Here is a 24,483-nt window from a genome sequence, read left to right on the forward strand (position 1 = left end):
GCTCATCGAGTTCAATCATTTATTTGTAAGTTGGTTGTTTGGAACTTGAAAGCACTTTTTCCCATAGAAGCAAAGCTATAAATGGGGCTTTGGTCCCCAGGCTTAAAAGACTGTTGCAGAAATGTCTGCTATGGAGACACAGTAATTGAGCCAAAGGGAAGAGCTAAAGTGCTAAAGAAGTAAAGCCTGTTTCCTTTGAGTGCTTCCCTGGAAGAGGGATGGGTTTCATGTAAGGAGGCAGTGGAAGCAGCTGGAGGCTTCCAAGGAGCCTGGGGGTCCCATCAGTGACCCAGACCCTTGGTTGCTCCACTTCAAAGCCCGGGTGCTCTTCCTCCCCCATGCAGGGGTGTACCACACAGTGCTTTGGTGGCACTCCCATGTGTAGGTCTATTTGTGGCTTAGAATGGAAAGGAGAGCAAGAGAGAAGGGGAAATTTTCTTGAGGTATCTGGAGTTTTGGAAAAAGAGAGCAAATGAAGCTGGGTGACCTTGTGGTGCCAGAGCTCATATTGTTCCCTTAGAAGACAAAGTCCCTCTTTGCTCCTCTCCACAAGCTTCCTATTCATATGGAAAGCTCCAGCCCACAGGTCCTCTTCTCTGGGGAGCTGTCCCTGTTTTCCGAACTCCCCACTAGCTCTCAGTGCAGCGTATATCTATCTATCTCTGTGAAAGCATACTTCACATTGTTCATAATTATTTCTCTGTATGTCTCCCCCACTTGATTAGGAACCCTTTAAAGAAAAAATAATTTAAGTTCATTTTTAAAAATTTCAGGAACCTACTCAAGAATGTGTGTCTCCTTTGTCTATGTTGGAAGCAAACTATGAACAGTAAGGACTGGGAACTAGGGGAACTAGTGGGAACATCATCCCACTGCAGGGGAAGATTGGAGACTGTGAGGAAGAAGTCTCAGATCAGAACCTACCCGTAGGTTCTTGGTTCTCTCCCCACATACCAAGACCTTCACTAGTCCAGAACCACTTGCCTCTTATCCATGATGTATAGAAGAAAGACACCTTGAGGTGGGTTGGGGACATAGATACTAAGTGTAAGCTCCTGCTTTATAAGCCATGGGGGCTATATTTTGCGGGTCTCTGGTAGCCATTCTCCCTTCTTCCAATGACAGCCCCTGACTTTTGTGTGGGGATCAAGGGTGGGCCTCTGACCCAGCTTCAAGATGGAAGATGGGTATCACTTCCCCCTTGCCTTGGTGTTGGCTCTAGGGATGGAGATGTGGCCAAAATATTCCACATGGGGGGATGGACCTCTCATTTTTCAGGGTGCTGTCACCATCCCATTGTACTTGAAACTGAGGTTGGAGCAGCTAGAGTGATGGTGTGTTGGTAAAAGTTTAATAATTAGCTTTCAAACAAAAACCTGAACAGTCCTGTTTTTTAGTTTCTGCCAACTCCTGTGGTGTAAATACTTTGACCGTGGCTGCTTTCAAACTCCCAACAGTGTCATTGAACATGGAATTAGGAAGAGATGTACCGTGGCCGACTGCTACGTCGTCTTCCCACCTTAGAGACAGATGCTGTAGGGGTGTGTAATCTCAAGAGCACAGAGATTAGTAAAATATATTAAAATAATCAGAAAGAGATAAGTTTTGAATATCTACTGCCTTTGCTTTAAATATAACTTATTTAAAGCTTATTTAATTTATTTTTCAAATAATGGCTACATTAACAATAGGTTCACAACATTTCTGAAAATTTAGTGGTCTTCCAAGAGCTGGGATGAGCTAGATCCAGCAACCACTGAGCCAGAGCCACCTGGGCACCTTGCATGTTAGTTACTACATTATTCTTAGATGATTACATCATTTCTAATTCTGCACTATTGTAAATAACTCTACACTCAGGAAAAATTTCTAAAATTTTACTTTATTCTTTTGAGCATCTTTACATTTTAAGATCCAAATTGCCTTCTGGGATGTTTCTTTCGATCTGTAGTCCTTCCTGCCACAAGGGTACCCATTTAATAGTGCCTCTGACAAACCTGAAGCTGATCACTTCTTAAAAGCTGAACCAATTTGATAGATTCAAAAGATGGTACTTATACTCGCTTTAATTCATTTCTTTGCTTTAGTGAGACTGTGAGCTTCCTTATCAGCTATTTGCCCCTCTTCTTTTGAGAGCTAACCTTTTGTGCCCTCTGCTTACTTTCTACTGGGCGATTAGCCATTTATTGATTGATTTGACAGATTTCTTTAAATAGTAACATTATAGAACATTTATGATGATTTCTTTATATAACATGGCTTTCTATAAATATTTGTTACATTTTACATGAGGGGTCCTCTGACTTACAGAAGAGAAAAATATTGAGGATTTCCTGGATGGCTTAGTGGGTGAAGCATCTGCCTTCAGCTCAAGTCATGATCCCATGACTTGAGATCTTGGTCTTGGGATCGAGTCTCACATTGGGCTTCTCTGCTCAGTGGGGAGCTTGCTTCTCTCCCTCCCTCTGCCTGCCGCTCCCCCTGCTTGTGCTCTCTCTCTCTCTCTCTGTCAAACAAATAAATTAAATATTTTTTTAAAAATGTTGAAATCACAGGAGACAGGAAGTCATGCTCTGGGAGGATGATAGTGATGTATTGAGTTTTCTCATTACAACTCTAAGGCTAGCAAAGGCGTTCTTGGTTGTTCCCAGTCTGTCAATCCCTGATACACCATTTCTTAAAAGGGAATTTGAATTCTTCCATTCAGGTAACCTGAGGTTGGAGCTGTGAAGATTCATTTAAGCCATTTCACTTTGGGAACAAAATTATTAAGTTAAAAAATTGTAAATAGAATAAATAAAGAGAAAAGCATGTACATTTTTCATAAGCAATCTGATTCCCTGCTCTAATTCAAAATGTCTTGCCCACAGACATCTTTGCAAAACGCAACACTGTTCATCAGTTGGGAATAAGGTGGTCTTCATTATTTCTGCTATTGCTTTTTTTCTGGTTTGTGGTCTTTCTCTAAAGTGGACTTTTGCAAGTCAGTTCACCTTCTGGGCCTTGATTTCTTCGTCTTTGGAATGCTAGATAAAATACAGGACATGATGCAGTATTCGGGACATGCTTTTACTAAAAAAGTATCTGTTGGCCATCTGCAATGATCTGGGCATTCTGTGTTTGGTTGTTTTTTTTTTTTTTTTTTTTTTTTGCTGAATCTGGTAACTCCCTCTCTAAGGCCTATTCCAGATTTGACAAACTATGATTTGACAAACTCCCTCTCTAAGGCCTATTGCAGATTTGTCAAACTATATTTGACAAACCAGATTTGACAAATAAGGCCCTCTGTAAGGCCTTGAAATGTAACCGAATTTATAGGCACTTTGCAATCTGGCTAATCTGGATCCTACACTACAGTGGAATACCACTGTCCAGAGAACCATCCCAGGGCCAGCAGGAAAGGAGATGTTGGTGAGGCATGGGGAGGCCAGGGCTCTGGGTGCAGACAGGTAAGACATGCAGTGGGAAGCAGAGCAATAATGTGCAAGAGACTGTAGGACTGACAACCACTGATCTTTTTCCTTCGCTCCATCATTTAGCCTTTTCGAGAATGTCATCTATGTCTTGGAACCATACAAGATGTAGCCTTCTCAGACTGGCATCTTTCCCTTGGGGATTTCAGGTGCATTTCAGGTCCCTCGGTGCATTTTCATAGCTTGACATCATTTCAGAAATCCTCACACATATGTTATTACTCAGAGTCAAAGGAGTGAGTGGAATTTGAGATTTGTTTGCACTTATTTTCGTTCTTAGAAAATATTTTATTGAGGATGTACAGAGGACTCGGTCCAAGAGTCAAGATAATCCTCTTCTCTGGGATATGTTACCACTTACATTCATTTGTTTCTATTTATTTTTATAGGTAATATTTGCCTTTTTCACAATGTTTGCCATACTTTTGTTTTTGGGACATGTCAAACCTAGTTTAAAAGTTGAAATACCATAAAAAGATTCAGAAAGTCTAATCCTTATCACTTCTGCTGTTTCCAGCTCCCTTTTGCCTCCTGTTGGTGACTATTTTCATTAGCAGCTCGTTTATCCTTCCCGGGTTTATGTTTATTTTTACAGTAAGTGTGTGTCTATAAACTTTCTCTATCTTCTTGATAAAAACAAAAACAAAAGCAACTGACCCTGCCCAGACCTTGAGAACCCTGGAGCTCACACCTTTTTGAATGGTTATGCTGAACTCTCCCATAAAGATGGGTCAAAATTTATTCAGCTAGACCCCACTAATAGCCATTTAGGTTTCCCGATGTTTCGCTGTTGCAAGTAAAACAGTAATAACTGTGTGCAGATGTGGCCTGGGGTGGGGGGTGGCGGGCATGCACGTGCATCTGCAGGGGAAGGCCCTAAAGGTGAGGTGGCTGAGTCGGAAGGTCAATTCATGCAGTTTTGTTAGGCATGGCCAGCGCCCTCTGTAAAGACTGTCACGTGCTGTCAGCAAAGGGTGCCCGTGTCCTCAGAGCACCCTGCCATCAGACTTTTAGATTTTTGTCTGACACGTGAGCTGTCTCTTCATCCTGGTGATCATCTTTCTTTTCAGAGGAGTGTGAGCGAGCATCTTCTCATTCGTTCAGAGACCTCTTGCCATTCATGGTCATGGTTTTTGATCACCTTGTGTCTTGGTTTTTCTTTTTTCCCATCTCAGTTTGCAGGAGCTCTTTATCTAGTAGAGATGTATATCTCTCTGATCTCTGTACATAGTATTAATATTAGTATTATCTCTAGACATCTCTGTATTTGTTATCTGTGATGCATAATACAGTTCTTTACTCCCAATTTGTTCTTTGTCTTTTGATGCTGCTTATGATGTTTTTTTAAAAAATTTATAATTTTTTTATTAATATATAATGTATTATTAGGCCCAAGAGTATAGGTCTGTGAATCGCCAGGTTTACACACTTCACAGTACTCACCATAGCACATTCCTTCCCCAACGTCCATAACCCCACCAACCTCCCTACTCCCATCCCCTCAGCAACCCTCAGTTTGTTTGTGAGATTGTCGCTTAGGATGTTTTTTACACCATGAAAAATTTCTTTATGTTTCTCTGTTAAATTTATCAATCTTTTATTGCTTCTAGATTTAAAGTCAGAAGGTTGTCAAATTTAACTGTATTTTCTTCATTCTTACACTTAGCTCTGATCCACTGGGAGTTGTTTTTGGTAGGTGGTTTGAGGTTTGAATCTAGTTTTATCTTTTGGCATCATATTGAATTTATATATTAATTGGAGATAATGGACACCTTCATGATATTGAGTCATTCTACCCAAGAATATGAAATGTCTCCCCATCTGCTCAAGTCTGCTTTTGTTTTGCAACCCTTTAAACCCAGGTGGACTGCCTGGATTGATTGGAGGACTATGAACTAGTTAAGGTTCACTTTACAAAAGATAACAGAAAATAATAATCAGTCAGAGCATCTGCTACCAAGGACTTCTGGCCTCTGGAAGCTCAAATCGCTGGAGGCTGTGAGCCTTACCTTGGCTCTCCATACCTCTGATGCTCCTGTTCCTTGCACAGAGCACTCTGCATCCCCACTCTTGCCTGTTCTCTGGCTTCTTCACAGCCCTGAATGATGGAAACAACCGGGCCTCCTAATTGCCACAGATTCTTGGTGTCTGCTTCCTGCCCTGTTGCTGGCTGGTGGCTGGGCTGTGTGACTGATGAGGAGAAAAGAGTGTTTGAAGACCCCCAAAGGGATGCTCCCCTACTGGGACATAGTGAGAAATAAGATGGATCTGAAGGTGAGACTGGGTCACAGAAGAGCATGAATGACGTTCAGACTCGGTTCTAGGAGAACAGCCTCTGAATCCTTAAGAAGAGTCATCAGCTGGGAATGTGGGCTGGGAACAAGAATGAGGGTGGATCTGGCTACCAAGGAGTCCTAGGAGGCTGAGCGGTAATCCTGGTGAGGACTCAGGCTGGCATGAGGCCGAGGTGACCTTGTGCATACTACAAAGGAGAATCTGGTTAGCAGATTGGCTGGAGGCCAATGGCCCAGGAGTTGTCCATCCTGACAACAGGCTACTCTAATGTCCCTGCCAACCAGGGACCTGGACGATACAAGAGAAAAGGCTGTTAAGGTCCAAGCTGGTCTCCTAGTGAAACAGATCTTGTCCTCCAGGCCAATTTGACATACAGAATTTTGAGTTTACTGAATGGGTATAATAGGGAAGGGATTCCTCTCACAAAAAGTGAAGCCTTGAGCTGCAAGGAGCCCGTGTGCATTTGCTCAGGTTACCCATGTGCTCTCATCTTTCTTCGCCCTTCCTTCTTCCCTTCTTTCTCCCTTCCTGACTCTACTCCCCACAAAGGAGGAAAACAGACTGCATCTGCCACACTTCCTTTTCTCTCTCTGCCTTTTCTGGCCTCTTCTGCTATTTTTTTGCTCTCGAGGCCAGGCTTCCTCCCTCAGCTTCCTCCCGACCTGCCTCTGTCTGGGCTGTCCATGAGCACTGCCCAGTTAACCAGGCATAGGCCTGACCAGCAGCGACTTTGGCCTGCAGTGTCAGAAAACTGCCAGGGCCACTGTGGCTATAGGACATCCACCTCATCCCAGCCCATGGAAGAGAACCAGCACAAGAGAAGGAAAAAGAGTGAATGGTTTGGGCATTGGGGGGCTGGGCTTAGGGAGCAGGAAGACGAGGTGGGCTTAGGTAAGTTATGTCACCTTTCTGAGGCTCAGACTTCACATTATGAATGATAATAGTAGTCCCCCCTCAGAATTGCTGTGAGGCTGACTACCATGGGAGTAGGTTATGGTTAGGAACACAGAACCCAGCTGCTTGGGAGGCTCAGTTGGTTAAGCACCTGACTCTTGGTTTCGGCTCAGGTCATGATCTCGGGGGGATGAGATCCAGCCCCATGTCAGGCTCCACGCTTAGTGGGGAGTCAGCTTGAGAGCCTCTCTCCTTCTCCTTCTGCCCTTCCCCTTGCTTGCATGCGCAAGCTCTGACTCTCTAAAATAAATAAATCTTTAAACAAAAAAACACCATACTACATAGTGCCAACATCACCACTTGCCTACTTTGGCAGTGTGTCTAAACCAGCCCTAGCAGGAGAAAAGCCATCAGCAGATGGATGGCAGAGCAGAATGGCTGAATTTTCAGTTCTGGTGAAGACTGTTACTACTTCCAAGGCTCTGTAACCTGTCACAACCACCTAGTCCCTCACTGGGAAGCAATCTAGTAAAGACCATCTCAGGCTTCTCTTCTGGAAACTGTTCAGGTGTTTCCCCTGGTGGAATCCAGTTTCTGTGCATATGGGCCAGTGTCCCCTGGTGGAATCCAGTTTCTGTGCATATGGGCCAGTGTCCAAGATGCCAAGTCAGAAGGAGCCTGAGTTCTCCTTGAATCCCTTTTCTGTTCTCTAAAGATGAGAAGTTGAGGTCAGGGAGACTAAGTGATTCACCCGAGGTCATGGATAAGTTGGTGCCTCTGTTGCAGAGCTGGACCCTCTGCTGAATCACAGACCTCTCTTGTGATGGGAAATCCCTGTGATTCTCAGCTTTGACTACAGAAACAGGCATGGGTTTGAGTCCCAGCTCCTCCATGTATGAGTGGTGGAACTCTGAGCCCGTTACCTTACCTTCCTACAAATCGGTTTCTTCCCATGTGAAGTGGGTGTCATCATATGGAAACATGGAAAGCATTCAGTAGCATGTTGTTTGTCGTCATTCACAGATGCAAGGAAAGACCCAAGAGAAACTAGGGTTGATGGGGTCTCATCTCCAAGCTCCAGTATAGTGCATCTTCTTACTCTCAAGTCTCAGCATCTCATAGACTAACTGAGACCTAGGCAGTCCTGGCTTTGCCCCATAATTCTAGACCATATCTTCTTTTATTTATTTTTGTTAAATGTTTAATACCTACAGTAGGTATCTATATACCTGCCACTCAACGTAAGAAGTAGGACACCACCATTGCCTTTGAAGCCCTGTGTACTCCAGCACTCACCTGATGACCACTCACCTGATTTTTACATTGATCATTCCCTCCCTCTGACCATATGCGTGTGTGTCTTAAATAATGTATTAGTTACTTTCACATGTCTTTAGCCTTACTATAACTGGAATCATGATGTGTGATCTTCTTTAACTTGCCTTTATTGAACAAATTATTTTTGTTATTTATCCGTACTGATGCAATTACACTTCAGTCATTGTCACTGTTGAATAGGACTCCATAGCATCAATATGCCACAATTAAAGTATTCTTTCTCCTGTTGATGGGCAATTGGGTTATTTCCAGTGTTTTTAAATTTTCTGTTAGAAATGGTGCTTCTGGGATGCCTGGGTGGCTCAGTTGGTTGGATGACTGCCTTTGGCTCGGGTCATGATCCTGGAGTCCCGGGATCGAGTCCCGCATTGGGCTCCTAGCTCCATGGGGAGTCTGCTTCTCTCTCTGACCTTCTCCTCGTTCGTGCTCTCTCTCACTGTCTCTCTCTCAAGTAAAAAAAAAAAAAAAAAATCTTTAGAAATGGTGCTTCCAAAACAATTTGCACATGACCTTGGTGTACATGGTATATTTGTACTGCTTTGTTATGTCTATGACCCAAATTACTTTAGTGCTACCAGCCTGTTTCCAGAGTGATTGTACCTATGTGAATTTTATCAACAGTATAGAGAGTTCCAAATTTTCTCTAAGGTTGGGATAATCCACTTTTCATCTGTTCATCTAGACATTAATTTTCATGTCCACTGTGCTGTGTAAATTGAGACAGAGTGTTTATTATGGTAGGTTATTCTCCATGTGCTGTGGAAACCATGTCACGTGGCTTCACTCTTTTTATGAGTCCTTAGCTGATTGGCATCCTTGATCTCCAGGCTTGCACTAGTCTTCTTGGGAAGCTGGTTATAGCTGCCAAGCAGTCGCGACAACCTGGAACATTATGGCGGTCACACTACGCACCACACATTTTGCTACTGGCAAAATGTCCAGTCTGGAAAAGCAGACTCTCATTTTTATTATGTCAGACTAAATACAGTAAAAAAGAAGAAAGAAGTGGCTGTAAAAAGAAAAAGCAGAAGTGTAACTCTTGCCCTTGCTCTTTTTCTCTGGGGAAATAAGAAGTTGCCAGTCCAGGTGCGAAGCAGATTTGTTGGTTGAGAGAAAAGTCAAGTGGCTGACAGTGTGCACTTTACAGTAATTTGGAAGAAACGGGTTGGTTATCATCATCCCATTCAGTGAGGCTCGATTTTCTTGATCCTTGATGACATTGTAACCCTTCCCTTCACCCTTCCCATCTACTAGTTTCTTCCAGTTAAGAACTATGGCGACAGGTGGGTGAGGCTCTAGAACTCCTTCCAGACACACTCCAAGATATCCAGGGTTGAAAACTGACCTTCTGGTTTGGGGAAAATAAACAACTGGAAGGGGCAGGTGCTTGCATTTTTCTCATGAAAGATTGCTCTCTCGCTGGCCTGGCCAATTCAGTGGCTTGGCCAAGGAGAAGGGCCCCACCCTCTAATAGCTCTGAAGATTCTGTGCCTGAACATCCATCTGGTCTAACTAGAAATTGAGAGGCAGTACCTGAATGTGAATAATCCAGACTGACCTAGAGAAATACAGAACCTCTGTTTGATCCAAGAAGAGGGGAAGAAATTCATTTACCACTATTAAAGTCTACCTCTGCCAGAGCCTCTGCTGCCTCCCCACCCCCACCTTCCCCTTCTCCTCATCCCTCCACCTACCCCACCTACTTCAGGCCTCTCCTTTTGTCTCTGCCTCCCGTTTCCTCCTCTATCTTCAGCCAAGCCTGGGGTAACAGGAGAGGTGACTTGGAGTCTCTACTGTGTCCTTCCTCACAAAGGTGAGCGGGGCTTTCTTTCTGGCCACAGGGACGTGTGCCCAGACATAAAAGGAACCATCCCTCTCATTTTCCTCCTCCCTGACCTTAAACTGCCTTCTGCTCTCTAAATGACAGTACAGAAATGCCATTTCCGTATCACAGTTCTTTAAGTGGAAACGTTTATCCATGGATTTATGCAAATGAGCAGAAAGTCCCAAAGAGACCTTTTGATGGAATTGATTATTCTGCTTTCCTTTAAGCCCAGGAATGTACTGGGGACAGAATGACACCTGCTGAAAACAGGACTATATGTGTTTGAGACAACAGGAAGTAGTGACCAGCCAGAAGCCAGCCCTGGTCTGGTTACAAATCTGGTTATAAAAGAAAGCAGCTGCAAAGAAATTTGCATGTCCAATAGGTTTCACTATTAAAGTTTACACAACGTGGAGTAATCAGCCAAGCTGGCTGGCTACCCAGATCACATGATTATGTAGAAACATGAAACTTGACTATGTGCTCGAGCAAGTTTTACTTCTCCCTAGTGTAGGGTGTTTGCCAGCAGCCTGCACTCTCGGAAATCAGACTCAAGTGACTGGGACCCTTAAGATCAAAGGCGTGCCATGCTTCTCCCTAGGAGGGCCAGAGACTGCTGACGTGACCACTGATGGTTATTCGTGGCCCTCATAATTAACAAGAAGAATGGACAAGCTTAATAAAATAACTGTCCCTGCCAGTCAGAAGTTGAGGTAAGATTTTCCTCATCTAATACTTCTCCTTCTTCTTCTCTCTCTCTTTTTTTTTTTTAAATGCTCCTACTGCATCTGAGAAATACTGAAATCCTGGAATACTTTGCTAGTTTTAAGGCAGTGGGTGGCAATTGCTATAGGGAAGTAGATTAAGTTTTTAAAGAAATATGTAGGAACAAGTGGGCTTATTCTAACTGGCTTTTACCATTGAATGGTTAAGGTAGAAAATTCTGGAAAGACAGTTAAAAAAAAAAAAAAAGCCAAGGGCTGAGCTTTCAGAGTCTGAATACAACAAACTAGCCTAAGGAAGAGTTTGTCTGATCTGAATCCTTAACCATTTTATTGTGGGTTACTATTGAATGTTTAATTTAAGGAACGTTGTAACCATTTGTGTTCATTATAGTTGTACTATCTCTTATTTATTTTGTGGGTGTACATCACAAATGCTTGGGGACATGAGGTCTGTTCTTCTAGTGTTCTTATGTCAGTATAACAATTACCTATAAAAAGCCACTTAGAAAGAAAAAACTGGAAGTGGCCCAAGGAACAAGAATCAAAAAACTCCTCTGAGCTATGGAAAAGACCATGTCCCAAATTTTGATTTTGAAAATCTTTTTGTCTCATTGTAACAGCATCATAGTTTATGGAGACTGGAACTTTTAAATGTTCAGTGAGTGTTTTATATTCCAACTACCATTTGAACTTCAGTCTTATGAAAGACCGAATGTGACACGTGTAGCAAGTACATTTTCACAAATAATAAGGAGCTGGAGAATTAGATGTTTTACGGCAAAATGTAAGAGAAATTAGTCTGGAATTGGCACCAGGACTGCCCTTCACAGTGAGAATATGGGTCTTGTACCTGGTAGATGCTTGGTAAATGGTGGTTTGAAATGAACTGCTGATCTGGGATGGGAAGGCTCCGTCGGCGAGGTCAGCCATTTCAAGGGCGTCTTGGTGAATGCTGTGGTGTGACCACCGATGGGACAAGCAGGCACCTCAGTCTTTCCCTTGGTCTGGAGTCGTTACACCTCATGGGAGGGGGGCATGTGAATCAATGAAAGTAATAAGTGACTGAATGAGTATAAGAAAGGAATTGGAGTAGCTGGGAAAGGTTTCATGGAGAAGATGCTTCTAGAGCTAGGTCTGAGAGGTGGGTGAGACAAAAGTCTGTGAGAATTGGAGGAAAAGCAATGAGCTGGGAGGAAGGAAATAGAGAAACTGACACTTGGGGCTGGCCTTGATTTCAGTTCATTGTTGGGATGATGAAAGTGTTCTGTTCAACAGAGACTATGGAGTAGAACTCCAAAAGGCCCTGATAAGGTAGGATGTGTAGGGTAGGGCTGGCTCACAAAGGACAGTGCAGGCTCTATCCATGGGGGGGTCAGAGAATGGTTTACAGGGTTAGAGATGTCATGCCAGCAAGCTTTCTAAAGGGTGAGAGGATGGCCTGACTAGAGGGGCAGGGAGCTAGGGGCAGAGAAACTCTGTAATGCGGGCATTTGGCATTACAGGCCTAGATTTGGGACACACCAGTGAGAAGGGAAAGGAAAGGAGCAGTAGGAAAGACATGCCAAAGCAAATAACAAGGCATGGATATTATGACTTCTCTCAAATGAGTAAGGGGGTTTTAAAAAATCCTTTCCAAACATTCCATAACCTAGAGCTATAGGAAGCCTTCCCCTTTTAGGAAGTCCAAATGGGAATTTAAATAAAGAAATGCAATAGAACTTGAATCACTTTATGATCTTCCCCCCAACCCCCACCCCTGACCAACCCCTTGTGGACAAAGTCCAGCTTAATCACAGAGTGGTTAGTAGGCAAGATGCAACTATAGATGATAGGGTAGGAAACCAAAATTATATTGTGGATAATCATATACCACATTCATCTGCTTAGGCAGAAGGAACTTTTTTTTTTTCCACTTGGTTGCTCAGTTGTCCTTACAGAATTGGCCTGTTTTGGTAAAATGTGCACTGTTGACGTGGAACTTTTCAAAGAAATGAAATTGTAAACACAATGGACTTGAAGCACCATCTTAAATCTTTTTTGTAATTAGATGGGATGGTGTGGAATAGGGAAATGAAGTCCTTGATCCCTCTGGTTTGTGTCCTCTGTTCTGACCAGTTAACGCCAATTCAGAAGGAGGTTGCCAAACTGCAGTTATTTGGCACCAGGTGCTAGTAGAAGTGAAGAGCTGTGTTTACATCCTTAGAACCTATCAAAATTTATGAGGATTTGCTTAAATTTTTAGCCACAAAAATAGAGAGATAGTGAGTGTCCATCAAGGATACATCGTGATTCTGCTATAGTAATAATTATTAGCTTAAAAATTGTAGTCTTTAATATCATTGTTATTCTTTCTTATTAATTCTGTAGATATACAACTGATATCTTCAACATTGATCCTTGAAAAGTTTATGTTCATTTTAGTTCTTCTTTTTAGTTCTTTTGGTTATGTTACTTATTGGTTGTGATACCTGTGACATTCAGCTTTGCAAGGACTGTAGACATGACGAACACCCCTCCTCCGCCTTATTCTAAGTGGCTAACACAACTGTGGAGCACAGCAGGGCCCTGTCTTGGGGGTGTAGGTCTCACAGATAGGATGCTTGGAGATCTAATTTCACAGGCTCTGGGACGTGACTTCTCTTCTCAGGTCTTGGAATCCTCTGTTGGAATTTCCAGTTACTTGATTTTTCAAATTCAGTTCTTCAAAAATAAATTCTCTGAGGTGTCTGGCTGGTTCCAGGGGTAGAGCATATGACTCTTGATCTCAGGGGTGTGAGTTTGAGTCCCATGTTTGGGTGTAGAAATTACTTAAAAAAAAAAAATTCACCTTCTTTTCACCTTTCAGCCCTAGCTCCATCTCTGATATTCCCTGTTTCTGTCAGTGGTATCGTCGTCAGCCCTAACCCTGGTTCATCCCTGTCTGCACCTCCATTCACCTACCACACCCTGTAGTCTATTCTTTTCTTTTCTTTTATGTTGCTTCCATATAGTCTACATATGGCTTTTCTATCACATTATCCTGGATAGGTCCTTATCTCCGCTGTGTCCCCCATCTTCAAATGAGGAGTTTGGACCAATTTCCAAAGCCTTATCTATTCTAATCCTGTGTGATCCTTCAGACATGAAAATCATTCTCTGACCCCACTGTTTAGAGATGGGCCACTTTTATCCCAAGACCCCCAGGAAATATTTCCTGATTGAATCATCAGTCTCTGGAAGCTGTCCATTCCTAAACAGTGGGGCCAGAGAATACAACTAGACAGCAGCCAATGAAGTCACCTAGAAAGTTGCTGTGATATATTTAGAAGGACAATGCAGTTGGAGTCCCAAAGGGTCGAATTTCTATGGCCAGTTAGTAGCTTTGGGTCCGGAGGAAGTCACTCAGCTTCTATAAGCTTCAGTTTCCTCAACTGTCAAATGAAACTAGAGATGCCTTCCTTGCAGGCTCATTATGAAGACCAGGTTGAAGGGCCCAGAATGAAATTTGCCTCACGGTCAGTATAACAAGTAAATATAAATAGGAAACGCAATAACCAGTATCAACCCACACATCATGAGTGACCATTTGGTGTCTCTCTTCTGACTCATGGTAATGGCTCCAACCCCCTTTAACTGGAATGGCGAGCAAAGCAGGAAGCTGCCCAGGGGCTCATGGAGCAACTCTTGAATATCTATGTGTCTGGGAGCATATCTCTTCTCATTCTTTGTAAGTTTAGGGCAGAGGCCAGTGCTGATATGGGAGGGTGAAAAGAAGGCACAGGATCTAATGGTAGAAATAAGACAGACTTTCCAGGAAGTACTTCTCTTCACACTGCTCCCCTGTCTTATGTCAGCTGAGAATCTGCTCAACTGGGACACCCTGTGTCACTCCAGTGAATGGAATCCTCAAATAAGACCTCTTTCTCCTTGTGGGCAAGCTGACTGGAATCACATTACTAGAATTTGTTTAGTGTTTGTAGCTTTCAGGATCATTGGCTAAGAAAACTCAAGGCCCTTTACCTCACCCATGCTGGGCATGGTTGTGCCAGGAAAACCCTAAGTTAGAGTCCACACATCCAAGGCACTCTCTCTCCTGAATCCAGTGGTTGCCTGTGTGCTATAGCTGAATGACTCCATTCTTTTCATGCAATTGGCCTCCCAGTGGGCTGCGATACATTTAACTAGGTTCTTTGTTTTGTTTTGTTTTTAAGATTTTATTTATTTGACAGAGAGAGAGATCACAAGCAGGCAGGGAGGCAGGCAGAGAGAGGAGGAAGCAGGCTCTCTGCAGAGCAGAGAGCCCGATGCGGGGCTCCATCCCAGGACCCTGGGATCATGACCTGAGCCGAAGGCAGAGGCTTTAACCCACTGAGCCACCTAGGTGCTCCTTAACTAGGCTTTTAAGAACCAAACCACGATTGTGTTGCAGCCAGGCCTCCTACATCAGTGGATTAGAGGAGTCTCGGCTGGTACCAGACGCTTCAGGGCACACATTTACATATAGTCTCTTGATTTTCCCCCACAGAGGACCAATCTTGTCTGTTTGGTGGAAAGTCTACTGTTTGGCTCATTTTCAGAGAGGATATTAGTATTGCCCTCATGCAGTGGCAGCAAAGAATCTAAGCTTGTCAAAGAATATGAATAAGAAAAATTGAATGAGGATGTCTGGGTGGCTCAGTTGGTTAAGCATCTGTCTTCATTTGGCTCAGGTTGTGATCCCAGGGTCCTGGGATTGAGTCTCACATCGGAATCTTTGCTCAGCACGGAGCCTGCTTCTCCCTCTCTGCCTGCTGCTCCCTCCTAGTTGTGTGCTCTCTCTCTCTCTGTCAAATCAATAGTCAATAAATAATCTTTAAAAAAAAAAAAGAAAAATGGAATGATAGCTTGCTGCAGGGAAACAGAGCTCTCTATGATTATTAGTAACCCCCTAGAAGCATGCTTCTGCTGCCCTCCCCAAAAGCATGGCTGCATCATTTAGATCAGTGCTTCCCACCAGGGGCACTTTTGCCCTCCGGAGGATAGAGGGGGGTGCTACTGGCACTGAGGAGGTAGACACCAAGGGTGCTGGTGAACATCTTGCATTTACAGAGCAGTGCTCACAGCAAAGAACTACCTGTCCCCAAACCTCTAGTGCTACTATTGAGAAACTGATTCAGACCAAGTAAATGAATTCTGTCTGGAACTAGAAGCACTTCTTCATTTATACGTTCTTACAAAGACAGTATGTAGTTGATGTTTAAAATATGTAATATGTATCTTTTCAATTGATGGGCCTCTGCTCACTGGGCTGATTTTCCTCTATCTGGGATGGTTTGGGTAAGGTGTTGCCAAGGAGAAGGGCTTGAGGTGTTGGGCCTATATTTCAATGAGTTGGGTTTTTGTTTTGTTTTGTTTTAAATTAGTGTCAAGCGAAACTAGATTCCATAAACTATGTGAACGACTTGGATATATGTTTTTCTCTCCTTGGTACAGAAATGAGAGCAGGAAAGATCTCCAGACATAAGGTCATCTTGGAATAGTCTCTGTTTCTACCTCTGTAACCAGACTGGGTACACCATGAGTGGAGATCCTTAGAGTTGGGGTAAAAAGCAAATTAAGTGATAACATAGCTGTTAGGCTGTCCAGGGGCTTATGGATCTGATCCTATGGCCAAACTCTGGGCAGAGGTGAATATGCTATGCTTGTCCTAGAGCAGAATGTGTTGTCCTGAGGTCCATGGGCAGAGCATTATGGGATAAAAGATCGACGGGTTGGGGGAGATGATCTGTATCTGTCCACCCCTTAAGGTCTTCTCAGTCCCATGTGAAGATCCTGCCATGGATTCTGTGTGACACGGATCGGAATAACTCTGCCATCACCTATGATAGGTTCTGCTGCTGCTGCTGCAGTGTTCATCCTTTCCTGCCTGGTCTCTCCCTGGGGCCACTGGTGCATATTTTGTGTTGTTTGGGTGTTGAAGAGGCAACTTCTCAAAAAAAAGAGTTTATGCCAGCTCTATTGTAAATTTATCCTATATCCCGCCTCCCACAATTCTTTAAGTTCATGTTGATCTTTTCCAGAGGTGAACAGTTTGCCTAATTCTCTTATGCTATTGAGAACAGTGAGAGGCTATGTTTGGGAGAGGTCCAGACTGGCATGGGGCTGCTGTATGTGATAATGTCAGATGCTCAAGGTTCCTGGGTGACCCTAGATCCTGCTTCTGCGCCAAAGGGGCAGCAATGCCCTTGTCCCCTGTAGCCAAGGAAACCATGTGAGTCAGCTTAACTAGACTCTGTCTCTGTAGACTAGTGTATGCATTGTTTCTCTTGCTTTGTCCTTCCCATCTGCCAGGACCCCCTCCTTAAATCTCACTGACTTGGGATCATTCTGCTTCTTTCACGTGATCCTGTGTCTCTCTATTCGCTCAGGGTTGTTGATGTCTAAGCCTCAGGGACAGCTTTAGTATTCTCACTGCACGTACTTGCTGGAGTCCCAGGGCCCCCAGGGTCCAGCACAGGATCAGAGGTTCAGAGGATGGCACATCTGTTGCTCCAGAAGTGGGCCCCACCTGCTGATTGGATAGAATTCCAGCCCTCGTGTGAGTCTCGCCTCCAGATCAATGGAGTGGTGAACCCTGAAGTGGGAGCCTGACTTGCAGGCTTCTGGGTCCCAGGGCTTCAAGGCTCCCAGCACTCTGCAAGGAGGGGTTTTTGTGCTGCACTCTGATGCTAGAGCACACACGGCCGGCAGTGCAAACCCTCTCTCAGGGAGCCCTACCTCAGATCCATAGTTTCTGTGTGTGCATGAGCCTCCCTATTGGCCCGAGTGTTCTTCTCCACGGTTCTACACACATCCACGAGCAGGCTAGTCTACCTTTCCAGCCTGTACCTTGTTCTCCATCTGAGGGATGGCTGCTCCCACGGAGCTCCTGCAAGTCCCTGCCCCTCTGGGCTGGACCCACATCCTCCTGCCAGTCCTGCCTCACCTTCCTTTTTGAAAGGGTGTGTGTGGGCATCTCCACCTGCAGGCTTATTTTCGACTGGATGTTTTTCCAACCCTTCAACAGCACTCTGGTCTAGACCCCCAAGGAGGCCATTTCCCCAGTCCCGCAGGCCTTGGTTTCAGCGCTCTCTGAACTCAAAAGCCAGAAGGGAGCAGCTTATGGAGTAGGTTGCTTCTCCTTGATGAGCCACACCTCTCTGGTGTGGCCACTTTCCTGAGAAAGGATCGCATCACCCCAGGGGCATCCTTGTCTCCCAGCAAGCTAGCTTTCAGTTTTATGCCCATGGAGCCATAGAGGGGGTGTGCAGCCAAGATCCCTGAGCTCCTGAGAAGGGTGGTCATGCAGCCACACAGGACCCATGCTCTCAGAGCCCCCTACTTGGTTGAACGCTCTGCTCTTGCTGTCCTATAAGTCTTAATAATTTTGGACAAGGGGCCCTGCCTTTTCATTTTACACTGGGCCCTAGTGTTGGCCATAGGTTCCCTGAGTCTGCTCTCCCTGCTCAAAGTAAGGACACAGACATCAGTGGGGAATTTCCTGCCCAGATCACAGAGGTTTCCTGGCAAGGACCTGAGAGGCCTTCTCTTTAGCTCCTTTATTTTGGAGGCAAGAAGGCTAAGGTCCAGAGAGGGGAAGTTCCTATCCAAGCCCACACCAACAGAGCCCACTCTAGAACCACATCTCCCTGTTTGCCTGGGAGGAGAGGGGAGAGCATCCACCCCCCCCCCTCCGATATTATTAACCCTGTGTCACTTACTGGCCAATCAGCTCAGTCTGGCTTAGTGTATATTCTATATTTTCCCTAGGCATTTTTTTTTTTTTAAACTAAAAGGCAACTAATTTGCTGGTGAGAAACACCAGTGAAGCCCCGCAGAGCCATGCCCATCAGGATTTCAGGCTTTGATGTGTTTCCCAGTCCAGACTTGAATTCCATGCTGACCCAGGCACGTCTGGTGTCTACGGATACGTGTTTTTCAAAGAACGCTCCCACAATAGTTTATGTCATCTGAGAGCGAGTTGTAATTATAAAGAGAGGAGTTGGTCTTACACATAGACTGAGCATAGAGGACTAGTGTGGTATAATTGAAGAAGGGCTCAGAAAGGTGTTTTTGCTGTACTGGAAAGATGATCTTTGAAGTCAGGCAAGCCTGGGTTAGAATACTTCTCTGTACTTCCTACCTCTTGGTCTTTGAGAAGGTCACTTAATCCCTTTTCACCTCAGCTTTTCCATCTGGAAAATAATATCCTATATTATTAAAACAATATGTAACATAATAGGGGTGTTGAAGCAGGGAATGTATTAGACAGAGGGGAAGAGCTCAGTGGATGCTTCCTTCCCCCAAATTGTGTCATTAGAGAGGCATCACGTGGGATAAGGCAGTGTGTCTCAGAGTCGTGGTTCAAAATTAAACCTCGCTAAGGGTAATAGTCCAAGGCATCAAGGCAGTGTCTGTCCCCAGCGTCCCTGTGGCTGGAGGGCAGATTGCTGGGCTCTTCTCTCCCACACAGAGGTGGCTCGGCCAGCAGTTGCTGGGCTGAGAGAAAGGAGCACTGTTCAAGAAGAAACTGGCGATAAGGAGGGGAAAGGTCAGAGGAGGGAGACCATCGCTAAGCTGAGGGAGCTGGGGCTTGGAGGTCTGTGGCTAAGAGTGCTCCCTGGAGGGTGCAGACCTGAGCTCAAAGGTGGAAAGAAGTGTTCCTCCCCATCCAATTTGTTGTTTTTGTTATTGACTTTTTAACTTCACTAAATTCAAAGTATAAAAAGCTGAAGGTAGACGAATCATCTCTTAAGCACGTGAGACTTGCGGAATGTGCACAGTCAATCCCCCACAGGAAGGAGACAGTCATTTTATTCTAGTGCAAATCACTGTGATAGAGTAAAATACAAACAGGAGAAATATACTTTCAAAAAGAAAATGCCAAATGTAATACAAAATCCTTGAAAAACTGGCACCTTGATGTCTGTGTGACTATTTTGCCTTTTATACTGTCTTTATAGCCTTTTCAGGGTCAAAGTTCTTTTTTTTTTTTCTTTGCAATAGAAGGTCTTTTCATTTCCTATCATCTCCATATTAAAAAATGATCACATTTGCAAACTAGTTACAGAAGACTGGGCCTAATATACCTGATAAATGCTGAAAACAGCCTCTCAGCATGATTAAAACAAGAGCAATTTAGGCAAATACCTCCAAATACAATAGGGGAAAATCTGCTTTGAAACTGCTAATGAGGGGCACCTGGGTGGCTCAGTCTGTTTAGCATCTGCCTTCAGTTCAGGTCCTGATCCCAGGGTCCTGGGATTAAGTCCTGCTGAGCAAGGAGCTTGTTTTTCCCTCTGCCTCTCTGCCCACCACTCCCCCTGCTTGTGTGCTTGCTCTCTTTCTGACAAATAAATAAAATCTTTAAAAAACAAAAAAAAGAAAAGAAAAGAAAGAAGCTGCTACTGACCATTTTACATGCATGAGGTTTCCTTTTGGGGTGATGCAAACCTTTGGCAACTAGACAGTGATGGTGGTTGTGAGTGTTGTGAACTTCCTGAAGGTTGCTGCCTTATACACTTTGAAGTGGCTGAAATGGTGAATTTTACATTAGGTGTATCTTATTGCAATAAGAAAACTGATAATGAAGTTATTTCCCATACCTACCATAAAATATTATATTTCGGGGACCCACGATCATATTTTTGTTTGACAAATTAGATACAGTTTCAAAGTGTTTTTTATTGTATTATGAATAAGCATTTCTGGATGGTTTTTAAAAATTGCAATGATTCTTTCCACTTCAATCCCTACACCTGATAGTCCCCAATATCTCTTTTTACTCAGATCTCAGTGAAATGAGCTTAACTGAGTAATTTTTTCAAGGTATTGGAAATACTGTTCCTCAAAATCACTCTTTACTCCCTGAAAATATCGTTGCTTTTAGCTATTGAAATGGATGCCCAGAAAAGTGGGTGGCAATATTATATTCTACCACGTAGACATGCATTTTTCCCCCCATTAAGGTTGATCTTTAAAGGAACAAGCCCAAATTCTATTTTTTAAAAAAATTTATTTATTTACTCGACAGAAATCACAAGTAGGCAGAGAGGCGGGGGAGGGGTGCGGGCAGTAGGAAGCAAGCTCCCTCTGAGCAGAGAGTCTGACATGGGGCTAGATCCCAGGACCCTGAGACCATGACCTGAGTCGAAAGCAGAGTCTTTAACCCACTGAGCAACCCAGGTGCTCCACAAGCTCAAATTCTGAAAAACACATTCCTTCTCTAGTATCACGTAGGCTTACCTTTTCAGCATTTTCTGAATCGTGATTAAAATTACGCATCATATCGTCTTACAAATTTATTGTTTGGGAGTCATCAGTTCCACATGGTAATTTTCATGCTGGTGAAGGAGAGACCATGAACATAGCAAAATTTCCACCGTGTACGCCGTGTTAGAACCAAGAGCGTACCAAAGCTGAGCACCATGACAGGATTAAATAACATGACCTCTGGGGACTCTCCCAAACTGATAGTCTGTCATCTGTGGATACAGGAGCCTCCTGGAACTTTTGGGGGTTTTGTAATTTGCTTGTGTATCATTTTGGGAAAGAGATCTCACTTTACTTAACCCGTCCCTGCTCCACGACTGGCTGAGCGCAGGGACCAGCAAGTCTGCCTCGAGGCCCAGAGGAAGGAAAGGGCTGCATCCTTGGAGGCCCCGAAAACCAGGGAGAGGGAAGAGCTGTGACAGATTCTACTGTCACACTAAGTGGAAAATCTTCTAAGAACTTTTTAAAACTAGTTTAGCATCTTTTCTTTGCCATCTCAGCACTCTCAGGATGCGGCATCCCACGCCTAGCTGTCTCTGATAGAAGAGAGAGTGCCAGGATTTTTTTTTTTTTTAAGGATTCAGGGTATCAGTAGGATCATCCCTACTCCTGCTTATGCCAAGTCAGCCCAGTTTGTGTCTGCTTATAACCCAGACCAGCAGTTCAGACATGCCAAAGACAACCACAAAATACTTGCAGATCTCTGTAGGAAAAAGAAGGAAAGAGATGGTAGAGTGTTTGGGGAAACTTGAAGTTACTTTCTCTAGTTATTGGGCAGTTAAGAAGTCTGACAGTGAGGTGCTCACAGGCAGGGGCACGCAGTACTCCACTCCAGGGCTCCTAGGTGATTCTGACTAGGGTGCTAAGAAGGGATGCATGGGGACATGGTGTTCAGGTCTCTCTCCATGAGTCCAGCCACTCTGCTTCTCGACAGGTCCCAGACCCCAGAGGGCCCCCGACCACATTCCCACCCTCCCCTAACCTGTCTGCACTACTCTTTCCCTTCCTCTTTGTTCTCTGCCCCTCCCTAAAGACAGAAAAGATCCCTAGGAGCCTGTGTTGCCCTCTGGCAACAAGTCAGCTCTTGGGGACCAGCAGCAGGGCAGTAGTGGGGCACATGTGTCCCCAGTAAAATCTGCTTCATTGGTAGCAGAATTGGAGGTCTTCTTGCAACGAGCGGCGCAGAGGTCCAGGTTCGAACCTGTAATAAACGACCCTTGCTACTTGGCTTTGACTCATGTCTCTGGTGGTCTTTTAAGGTGGGGGTAATATTCAGTTGGCATTTCATTCTCTAGGGACAGAGAGACAGAAGTGCCCAAAGAGGCATGCTGAAGCCTGTCACCTGCCTGGGGAAGGCGTCAGGCTGAAATCAGCCAGCACAGGTTATCCAGGGCTGGGTGGGAGCTTGGGCCCTGGGATCAAAAGCCCTGGTTTGAATCCCAGCTCTCATTTACTAAGTGTAGGACCTGGGGCAAATTACTTAACTTCTCTGAGCAAATATTTTCTCACTTAAAAAACTGAGATCATCACAGCAATGTGAATATACAATGTGTATGTGAATACACTGGGGATCTAGACACTTAGAGGTAATTAAGATGATACATTTTATTTTTTCATCACAGTAAACAATGAGGATAATAAAAGGACCCAAGTCACAGCGTTGTGAGGGTTAACTGAGGTAGTGCATGCAAAGCACCTGGCTCATAACACATGCTCACTAAACACTGGCTTCTCCTGCCATTGTGGAGTCTGACCACCTGCACGGCTCCCCAGGCTGGGACTGTAACCATGGGCTGTGCGCTATGGCCCAAGAAGGTAGAACAGTCTCTGCCATGGAAAAGCTGAGCCTCCAGCAGGACCCTCAAGCAGTGTGTGGAAAGGGAAGGAGAACAGGGTGTGATGGAAAGAACTGGGGGAATCTTTACCTAATCAATCTTGGGGCAAGGCAACATTTCTCTTAGAACTTAGTTTCCTCCCTTATAACAAGAGGGGATTGACCCAGGATATTCCTAAAGTCTCTTCCACTGCCCAATAACTGTGACTACCTTAATGATAGGCAAACCTAGGAGTCAGGGTTCCCAAGCTATGTAGTCTGAAACAAGTATCATGATCTCTCTGGGCCTAGGGGTCTATATTTGTGAAATGGGGCAGGGGTGCTAACTCAGCCATGGAAGGGGCTGCCAAAACTTCTGTGCCATCTCCAGCTCGGACTCACTTTCTAGAAGGAAGAAGCCCGCTGGGCTGCTGAATTTACAAATCTAAATATAGCACCCATGATGCCAGAAGTGTTATAAATCCAGCATATATAGAAATAGAATACAGAGCTGTGGAAGACCTGGGCATCCATGTAATCTGGTCATCTCAGTTTACAAGAGAAAATGAGGCACTGAGTGACAGCAAGAATTGCTGTGATGGGCACAGCCAGGAATCAGCAGCAACTGGAGTAGAATCCACCCCTTTGGACTCCGGTCCTACACGGCCTCCTTCCTGTGCCCAAGAAATTATCTGGAAGGGGGAAGGAGCCCCTTAAGCTGGGCCTTGGGCTGAGGGGATGGAATGAGAACAATTATGGGTTCATAGCATTGGGTTAATTAGGTGTAAAAATGGCTGGTTGCGTCCAAATTGTGAAGGCCTTTGAATGCCAAGCAAATGAGTTCATACTTTATCATGCGGGAATTGGGGAGACCTTGAAGTGGGGCATCTTGGGGCACCATGATGAATAAGGGCAATTTAAGAAAATGCATTTAGAGGAAGGGAGAAATGGAGGGAGACCAGTGGGGCAGCCACAGGCATCATCATTGCCACGGGATCACAGTGGCTGTGACCGCAGGGGCAGGCATGAAGAGACAGACAGATAAGGTCATCTAGAGGTGAACTGATACAACTGATGATGGGAGATGAACAGTCAGACAGAAACAAAAGGGTCCAAAAAAAACCCAGAGGTTTCAAGCCTGAGGATCCAAGGGTACCAGATTATAAATTCTGTTGTCTTCTTATTCTCTTCCTTATCAGAAGCCTTCAACTTTTTATAATATGCTTGTGTTGAAATTTTAACAGCAAAAAATAAAATGTACTATAGAAACGATGAGTAGCATCCTAAGAAGAAATTCTGAGTCAATGATAGATCATTTAAACAGCTTAGAAAGGCGAAAGACAAAGGATCAGCAGACCCGATGATGATGGTTATGTTTTTAAAAATTCATTCATTGTGTACAGTAGTTAAGAGAGCAGGTGTTTTCTTCTCTTCTATATGTATATAAAAAAAAATGTTAGAGAGATTGCTACTCCAGAATGATTTTAGGAACATATATTTTGGAGGTACTGGCCCGTTGTGTGGAGAGCACAGATTTCTAAGGTACCAAACCAAGTAGATGTAGCTAATTCACAGGAAAGAGCCAGCCATCAGTAGAGTGCCAGGAGCTCCCAATGAGTGAGTAACTTTGAGCCAACAGAAAAGGGCAGGATTATTCATTCCCGAGACCCAAGGAGCTTCTGCAGGCTCTTGAGGAGGGTGTGGCCTCGTGCAAGCTGGGGTTTAGGAATGGGAACTGAGAAGGGCCCGACAAGCCCTCACACACAGAGGACCAGCCCCACTGATACTGAAAACAAAACTCCAGCCCCATCCTTGGTTAAGATTTGGAGAGGAAGAAGGAAGGATTTATCT

The 24,483-nt window shown here is 44.4% G+C and overlaps 1 protein-coding gene across 13 annotated transcripts in view; it reads left to right on the forward strand.

The window, feature by feature from the left end:
- Positions 1–24,483, forward strand: part of BLNK (B cell linker) — a 109,313-nt gene that overhangs the window by 12,744 nt on the left and 72,086 nt on the right. For 3 of the 13 annotated variants that reach the window (XM_013054691.2, XM_045068942.1, XM_045068938.1), the window contains exon 1: positions 10,285–10,538. The exons of 2 other annotated variants lie outside the window; for them this stretch is intronic. In XM_013054691.2, coding sequence (XP_012910145.1) covers positions 10,492–10,538 — 47 coding nt within the window. In that variant the 5' untranslated portion in view covers positions 10,285–10,491. Of the gene's footprint in view, positions 1–10,277; positions 10,539–24,483 lie in introns of those variants that run through there. 8 more of the 13 variants (XR_006603251.1, XM_045068941.1, XM_045068940.1 and 5 more) reach the window with 6 other exon arrangements.

The sequence above is a fragment of the Mustela putorius genome, unplaced genomic scaffold (genome assembly GCF_011764305.1).
Source record: "Mustela putorius furo isolate JIRA1106 unplaced genomic scaffold, ASM1176430v1.1 tig00003909_pilon_pilon_pilon, whole genome shotgun sequence".
Classification (NCBI taxonomy): Eukaryota; Metazoa; Chordata; class Mammalia; order Carnivora; family Mustelidae; genus Mustela; species Mustela putorius.